The sequence below is a fragment of the Syngnathoides biaculeatus genome, chromosome 18 (assembly GCF_019802595.1).
Source record: "Syngnathoides biaculeatus isolate LvHL_M chromosome 18, ASM1980259v1, whole genome shotgun sequence".
In the NCBI taxonomy this organism is placed as follows: Eukaryota; Metazoa; Chordata; class Actinopteri; order Syngnathiformes; family Syngnathidae; genus Syngnathoides; species Syngnathoides biaculeatus.
The window spans coordinates 16,933,729-16,942,694 of NC_084657.1; the positions used below are offsets into that span (position 1 = coordinate 16,933,729).

The window sequence follows — 8,966 nt, forward strand, 5'->3', positions numbered from 1 at the left end:
ATCTGCAAGTAGTTGTAGTAAATCTCACCCTAAAAATGTTGAGTTGCCTATAAATGCCACGGCAAGCATTGTTTTGATCCAGATGAAACTCCTCACGTCACTTGAACGTAGTTTCTAGATGTCAAGATGTCACGAGATTTCAGCCATGCACTATTTTAATCTAAATAAAACCTCCGAAAGCACAATTTCTTGACACCAAGACGGCAGCAAAAACACTATTTTTGCCTAAATGAAACTCCAAAACTCACCTTAACATTGTTGCTTGAAATCAAAATACTACAACATGGCACCAAAGTAATAACGTTTTGATAGATGGGAAAAGAAGGTGAATATGTGAATGCCAGGCTGCAAATATGTGGGGCTTGACTGTAGAAATCCATAATAAAAAAAATAATTCTTGAAAATTTGGCACTATACTAGAACGCTCAAATTAAAAATTTGTGTGCAATTAAGATCCTCTAAAATTCACCTGAGAAAAAAGAATTGGGAATTTTGGAGACAATTCCTCTTTGAGACCTAATTGGTCTCTTCTGCGTATGCTGGTGAAAGGTGCAGCCTCCTTTGTTCGGTCCCACTTAAGGTGTAAGCAGAGCTTTCAGTGCCGACGTAGCAACCAGACCCAGGTCTCGGGCGGTCATGGTCTTTCCTGTGGTCTGACGACGACACGCTGAAAGTGGAGCTGCGCTGACGTCCTCTGACGCTGGAGCAGGACTGAGCCTCCTTTAGTTTTCGCGCCAGCATATTCCTTTGGATAGGCGATGGACCGCGGCGGTTCCAGTTCTGCTCGGCCCGTTCCACACTGAGGTTCACTCCGTGCTGACTGTCAGGACTTATGACTGGACCGCCGATCCCTGAGATTCCCTCGCGAGCTCTGCTTCCTCCCTCAGCGCTGTGGTCTAGATGTTTCTGGGAGGTGTTGGTTCCTTTGTTTTTCATTTCATTATTAAGAGAAGGAAAGGAAATATGGATGCATGTATTTCTCTGCTTGCTACTCAGACTTCTACAATGAGACAACTTTGGGGTGTCATGCTCTGGAATGGGGTAGGAACTAAATTGAGGCCTCTCTCTTCTCTCTTTAGTCCACGAGTTTCCTTCAGGAATGGTCCGAGATCCCACCTGAACAGGGAAATAATTAAGTCAGTGATTCCCAATCTTTATGGAGCCAAGACACCTATTTCATAGTAGTGGAAAAATCTCACGGAACACCACCAGACCGAAATGACACAAAATAATAAAGTGACCCCTGACCGTGCTATTTAACCATGCCCTGCCAAGAATATTGACTGTTCACCAGTGGGTTTATAATTGTCTATAGAACCGTACTTTTTGTCTTGATGAAACTCCTGAACTCACTTTAACATAATTCCTTGGCACTAAGATTCTACAAAAAGGTGGCAAAAGTGTTACGTTTCTCGAAATGAACCTCCTCATTTCACGTAAACATTGTTCATTGGGATCATGGTGGCAAAGTTGTACTTTTATTGCACAGCGAAAGGTGAGGTTGGATTCCGAAAACAAACAAAAGGCCCAGTGACAACAAATAATTTTGTCACAGTCCGCTCAGAAATTTGGGTCTCTTAGTGAAGACGCTATTATTATATTGTCGGATTGACAACATACAGGCGGCACGGTGGATCAGCTGGTAAAGCGTTGGCCTCACAGTTCTCAGGTCCCGGGTTCAATCCCGGACCTGCCTGTGTGGAGTTTGCATTTTCTCCCCATGCCTGCGTGGGTTAGGGTTATGTATGTGCCCTGCGATTGACTGGCAACCAGTTCAGGCTGTACCCAGCCTCCTGCCCGTTAGGCTCCAGCACTCCCCGCGACCCTCGTGAGGATAAGCGGCAAAGAAAATTGATGGATGGACAACATATAACAGGTGAAGGCACTTGTGAAATTCTCCCGCCTGTTACTGTATATCGCTGACATAGGGAGATGAACAAAATACTATATTTGTAGGGATCAAAATAATTTTTGGAGGAATTTAAATTGTGGAAATGGAAATTGGACTGGTGGCAGGGAATCAATGAGTTAGGTTGATGTTATCTTTAACAGAAGAGAAATTATGTGAATAAATCTGCAGAGTTCACCTGAGTCATGCTCCTGTCCCGGAAGTGTCCTGAAGATGAAAGTTGTGGTTTTGCGTCAGTGAAACTGGAGGTCCTGCGGAAATGGGGGTTCTTGTCATACGCATTTCCTCGCGGTCTCTCTGCAACACCTGCTATGCGGCTCCTTTCTACCATCTCTACCCAACTGGCAGTGCGGTCGCGCCACTTGGAGCTGCCCCCACTTGCGTGACCTGAAACTTGAGAACCCAAGACGAGCTCCACTCTGGGACTTGGTCGCTCCGGCGCGATCCTGGAAGGCTGCGACGGCAGCTCGGAATAGGAGGAAGCAATGGGTGACTGAATGTGAGGGTTGGTCGGTGAAGCGGGGGTGTCTTCTGAGGTATCATGAACCGGGCTTGAGGAGACATGGTAGAGTTGTGTGGCCTCCTTCAAGCCCTTCTTTTTCATTTCTTTTAATTGCTGCTGAGCTAAGCGGTACCTGAAGAAACACATTTTGCAACAAAACAAAAACTGTGATACATGGATTTACAAGTGCCCCAATATATATGATTTGAAGGGCGATTTACTCTATATTTCTCCTTTGCGTTATGAGTGAAAATTAGAGCTACTGCAAGAGTAAAGCGAAAGAAATGGAGAGTCCCCAATGAAGCTTTAGCCGTTAATTGAAAGTGTTGAATTTAGCGAGGCACCAGCGTGTTTTTCAAACACGTACCCAAAAATGGAGGGCAGCAACTTCTGACCAGTAGGAGATAGCCTCTCCGGATCCTGTGAGAGAGGCATCACTGTTGTCTGGAGAAGAGGTGAACTGCTCAGGGGAGGCCTGTGGATCTGGGTCGAACTAACGCTGGCAAGCCCCGGCCTCTGAAGGCTGTTGGCGCAAATGGAGGCCTCGTCGGAGAGTTTGCGTCCGCCGGGGGAATGGACGGAGCCTCTGCGGACGGAGCTGCACTGAGCGGTGCGGCAGAGCTTCCTCCACACGGTGATCACTACTGTGGCCAGGATGACGACGAGGCAGAGGGAGATGCCGGCAACCACCACCATGTTCCCGCCGAGGGGGGAGACTCCAGCCAGGACGGGGGGAAGAGATGGAGATGGTGCCGGCAGTGCTGGAGGAAGAAAAGCAAACAACGGTACAGCAAACTTCAGCTTGCTTACGGTTCGCCATCTGCAGATTTTTAGCTGATCGAGGCAGGGCAATACAACAGGAAAAGTGACTGACGTGCACAATCTTCCAGCGAGCAGAAGGACTGTTCCTTCTCCATTCCAGTGCACTTCTTCCCGTCCACACCAGAGGGCAGCAAACACTCCCGCACGCGTTCCCTGACGCCCTCGCCGCAGCTCACACTGCACACACTCCACTGCTTCCAGGGCCCCCAAGATTCTTCACAAAAAAAGCACCACCAAGACATAATTCATCAAATTATGGCATTTAATTGATAACCCGTATTTATTTTCAATTGTAATGAATTAATGACAACTTTAATGGTAATTGCTCATGCTGTATGTCCTTATTGAATTATTCATATTTGTATGCTTTTTCATAGAATGAGTTGGCAATTCTGATTATAAATTGTTAATTTAAAATGAAAGCAAAAGGTGTATTTATTAATTTAATTATGAAATCAATAACTGATCCATGTGATATATGTTTTAACATACAAAGAATTTATTTAAGAAATGAACGCTTAATAAATGGATCGCATTCCCATTTTAAGTAATGGTAAATTTAAGTTATTATTTAATGGTCCGTGCATTTATTGAATTAGAAATATTTATTGTTTGCAAAAACTGAGCATGTATTTTAGAAATTTAATGAATAGTTTATGTTATCTGGTTATAATTCATTCATGACGCATAAAGGTAATTGTTTTATTTACGGTGGATTTGAAACCCCAGTCCTCAGAACTGTGAGGCCAACGCTGTACAACTGCGCCACCGTACCGTCTAATTCATTTCAATTCTCATGATTCATTATTTATAGGTGTATAGGTTTATATTTGTTCATTTTAGTACTTTCAGTCACCCATAAGAACATACTGAATAGGATTTTACGTCGCGTCGCCTCACAACTCACCTTCGCTCCTGTGCACCACCAGGCAGGTCTGAGCCGGACTTGGCGAGCGGCTGTAGTTAAACACAAATCGGAAGCAGTACTTACTCCTTCCCGGGTAAAAAATAGAGCAGTTGAATTCTGTCTCATTCTCTCCCTGAGTGAGCCAGTTGAAAGCCAACGGAGGAGAGGGCGGATCCTCTTGCCTGAAACTCATCACCGCTGTTCCCCCTGCTCCGACCCCAGAGGACAGAGCGAGTCCTCTTCCAACAACGCTGTCTCGAAACAACAGTACTTTTCCATCAATGTGAGCACATGGTGGAGTTATGAGCTTCACGGTCACGGCCCCCTCGCATCCAGTCCTATAGGCATTTGCGTTGTCCACGAGCAGCTTATGGGATAAGATGTGGGACAGGTAGAGAGGACCGGAGTTTATCACCTCCTGTGGTGAATGAGGGGAGCGCAGGGACACTTGTATGAAGTCCCTCTCCGTGAAAGGGAAGGCACAGGGAAATTTGATAATCTGGGAACGCAGAGGTCGGATTGGATGCTCTGTGCGGGCTTGCACCTTGTTGATGGCTTTTCGTCCGATCTGGTTGTACTCAATGTAGCTGAGTTCGAGCAGGAGAGCGGGGTCGAGGATGCTGGAGCAAGGCTGGAAGTGTTCGTTTGTGGATATTCCAATCTGGAGAGAGGAAGAGAAACGGAATTTATCGATAGGGTGGGATTCGCTTGACTGTAGATAGTTTATCAACATAAACACTTATAAAGGTTGGAGTACTGTGTAATACATCAAGTCGCAGTTCTCTTTTTGTGAATTGACCTATTTGCTAATTATTCTTTTTTTTTTTTTGGAGTAGGGAGGGGTCTATTGAAAAAGCAGTGGTAGTTTTCTCTATGAGCGAGATTACTTAGACTGCATTTCTGATTAATAGATTATCTTCATTGAAAAAAAGTGATATATAGTATTTTTGTATTTTTATATTTATGCATATTTTTCTCAATACTGGTCCATTTTTTTCTTGCAACCCCCCCCCCCAAAATATAGTTCCCTAAGGGCAGGTGTATGCAAACTATGGCCTGCGGCCCATATATGGCTCGCTCCATTCATTAATGGGCCGTGGGCTCCTGTGTTTTGATTGCATTCATTTGCTGTTTTTTTTTTTTCATTATCACATTAAAATGCAATCATTCAGCCTGTATTTATTTTTTTAATCCATTTACTGGTTAATCGGTTTCTTTATGAACATTGAACAAAGATATTCATAAAATAAAAATGTGTTTTTATTCCTTTTAGTAAAAGGTTGGTTATTGAATTAGAATTCAATTAATTATTAAAAGTAACTAACACATGAGAAGGAATTTTTTATCTATTATTTGAACTTTTTAAAAAATATTTTACAGACAGTCTAAATTTTTCTTTCAAAATTTTGACCGCCTCTGCCTTAGGTGCTACATAGATGAGCATATTAAAAGTAAAATATCAACAATAAAATAAGCATGTTCAGAAAAATGACTACTAGGTGAGGTTTGAATTGTGGTACATCCGCTGAATTGAAAAACTATATTGCAGTATTTTCACATTCAGTTGATACTTGCCTGAAAAGCTCCCGAGTGGTTTGCGACCCTCTCGACCGCAATGTGAAATGTGGGCCACTGCACCCGCAGTTCTGAACTCCACCACAACGCGGTACTCTCCCAACTCCCCGCCCCATTTGAGTTGGACTCCTCTGGGGCGCTGGTCTGCCTTAGCAGGAAGCGGAAAGTTCCAGCATACAGGAAATTGGTGCAGCTGAACTCCACCCTGCCAGCAGACTGGTTGATGGGCAGAGTCATGGTATGGAGGGTGGCGTTTGTGTCCATGTCAACCAGAGAGAGGCTCAGGTGGCGGATGAGGCTGCTGTTGCTTTTCGTGCTGAAGTCCACGAACACACTGGCGTTGCTAAGGGCGACGTGGAAGGAGGGCCAGATGTTGAGCCCTGCCAAAGCTTGGAAAAGAGGCACAGAAATCACAGGTCATTGAGAGATGTTTAGAATATCTGAGTTAACAAAATGAGACCAAAATACTCCATTCCAAACACCTCTGAGTATGATTCATTTCACTGCAAAGTTAATTTAAGTGTCATATTTATATTTAATAACCTTGCCAAGTCAAAATTAACCAGGTCTCTAGAGAAACAGGCTGATAGACCATATAGAGGATTTTGAAAGTCACTTGTTAAATTACATTTACCTGTATAATTTTTTTTTCTAAAATATATGAGATTAATGTCTTAATATTGCCTGTAACTTGCAGGAAACATGTTTTTTTTTTTGTATGACTGCGACTTGATTTTCTCAATATTATGTCTTACCATGTCATTCTCTGCATTGCATTTTTTTCTTGAATTAAAACAACTTTTTTCTAGTCTCATTATGACTATATTTTGTAACAATACAGTATTACCTTGACAACTTTTCTGCTTGCAATATTATTACTTTATTCTCCTCATATTGTGGCTTTTCTGTCTTTTCTTGTATTAAAAATTTGTTTAGGTTCAACCACATATTTATTCTCTTATTACACTCCAAAATGTAGATTTATGTTCCCTTACAAACAAACATTTTTAATGATACCATATTAAAGAGTTAAATACAACTAAACTGCACTCAATAAATGAAATGTACTGCATTTATAAGGTGAAGCCACTGTGACAAAAATCTCATTCGGTGATTCTTTTACCTGTCACTAGAGGGAGGCTGCATACCACTATTGGCACTCAGTACCACACTCGAAAAATCACTAAGGTCGCACTTACCACATCCCATGAGGCCCAGCAACAGGGAGAGCAGCGAGACAGCTTGTGGCATTCCGATGTGTTGTTTTTCACCCTACACCTCATGGCCGTCTTCTACCATGGCTACTGGCTTCTAAAATCACAAAACAGGCCAAAATAATGACACAGCATCACAGAAACTTGCTGGTGGATGTCAGGATGTACATGCTGTCTGAATAACAGCAAGGAAGCCAACATCATTGTGGAGATTTCCTCTTCCGCCATGAGAACAGAAACTGATCACACCACTATGGAATTCAAAAAAAGCACCGAGTCACTCAGCTGAAACAATTGAATAACATATAGGATTGTGTTGCACCCCTTAGTGATTCCCGAATTTTGCTTAATCAACATAAAAAGACATTTAGGGTTGTCTCTAAGGTTCCAATAAATTCTCAAAATACAATCTGTATTGATAGATCAATAGGTAACTGGAAACTTGAGTCATAATGTGATTTCACCCCATTGGAAAGTGCTTTCTTTTCCCACATATGGCAAAATGTATGCATTATATTGGTGTGAATCCATGCGCGTGGGTGAAATTAAAAGCAAATGGTTGGTTTTTGGAATTCAACTGTCACAGTATATTTCCTCCACACACTTTTTCATGTGGTTGCCCATTGTCTTTTTTGGTTTGGTTGATGTTTTTTTTTTTTTTTTTTAAATAAAACCATATGGCCTTTTCTTTACAATCGACTATAAGAAGAAAATATGTTTGTAAAGGGATTTTTTTAAAAATCTACGTGATACAAATGTATTTATATCTCATCCAAATTGAATGAGACAAACTCAGCTTTGGTCTACAGTACAATTGTTAACAACAAGGGAATTTAAAGAAGCTGCTGGATCACAAAGAACACTGTTAATGAAAATAATTCGAAGCCAAGTGGTTATTAGTTGTCTTTCTGTTTGTTAAGAACAGAGCGGTCATTGTTCACGAATCATTTAATAAAAACCCACCTTGCACCTTGGAGGGTGCAAAAAAGCGAAAAACCACATCAACAAACAAAAAAAGTACAAACGAGGGGAAAAAAGACTACTTACACGTTCGGACTCATTTCAGCAAAATTCATTTCCATTTCTCCGTTCATATTTTCGTTCCATTTTGTCTACGAATGAAGAGACCAAACTGCGCATTTATTCCAGTGTGTGGAGACGTCCACACGGTTGTCGCGTGCTGCTGTTGTGAGAATGCGAGACAAACATTTGTTCACGTGCCGATTCCGTGCCATTCTTTGACTTTCTTATTGTTTGTTTTTATGCTCTTTACGGTATCACTGCCTTCTTAAAATAATGCCCCAGGTCATTATTTCAGACACACACACACGCACACAGAGAAAACGGAAACAAATTTTGAATATATTTATTATCCATCCATTTTCTGAGCAGCTTATCCTCAAGAGGGTCGCGGGAACATATTTATTAATAATGGCTTATCAAAACAATTGCTTGATTCGGAAGAGACGATCTCGAGAAGAGAAAAAAAAACTATGGGGGCGGATTTTTGTTTTTAATTCGGCCATAATTTTAGGAATGGGATGACATTATTGTAGCCACGTTGTCACACACACGTACATACATACATATATATATATATAAGCGTTAGGCTTGTTGTTCTGGGGTTCAGCGGGGTTCGAGACCTGCCTGTGTAGAGTTTCCATGTTCTCTCCGTGCCTGCGTGCGTTTTTTCCGGGCACTCCGATTTCCCCCCACATCCAAAAAACATGCATTAATTGGAGACTCTAAATTGCCCCTAGTGTGATTGTGAGTGCGGCTGTTTGTCTCGATGTGCCCTGCGATTGGCTGGCAACCAGTCCAGGGTGTACCCCGCCTCCTGCGCGTTGACAGCTGGGATAGGCTTCAGTATGCCCAGTGACCCTTGTAAGGATAAGCGGCAAAGAAAATTGATGAATGGATAGATGTATACAAATAGGCGATAATGCTATAAAGAGAAGTGTTATAGAACAAGTAGTTCTTGATCTTCTTCTATACATCCTTTTTCCAAGCCACTTATCCTCATAAGAGTCACGGGAG

General features: G+C 42.2%; 1 protein-coding gene across 2 annotated transcripts; it reads right to left on the reverse strand.

The window, feature by feature from the left end:
* Positions 1 to 515: 515 nt before the first annotated feature.
* Positions 516 to 8,138, reverse strand: LOC133491353 (thrombospondin type-1 domain-containing protein 1). 2 transcript variants are annotated; one of them, XM_061802335.1, is made up of 8 exons: positions 7,977 to 8,138; positions 6,915 to 7,026; positions 5,716 to 6,104; positions 4,141 to 4,801; positions 3,286 to 3,447; positions 2,779 to 3,172; positions 2,088 to 2,544; positions 516 to 1,116 (listed from the first exon to the last, which is right to left on the reverse strand). In XM_061802335.1, exons 2-8 carry the CDS (start codon positions 6,964 to 6,966, stop codon positions 517 to 519), a joined length of 2,715 nt encoding a protein of 904 aa, XP_061658319.1. In that variant the 5' UTR covers positions 6,967 to 7,026; positions 7,977 to 8,138; the 3' UTR covers position 516. The 2 variants fall into 2 exon arrangements, with proteins under 2 accessions (XP_061658319.1, XP_061658320.1); XM_061802336.1 differs by having other exon boundaries at positions 6,915 to 7,180.
* Between the last annotated feature and the right edge of the window lie 828 nt (positions 8,139 to 8,966).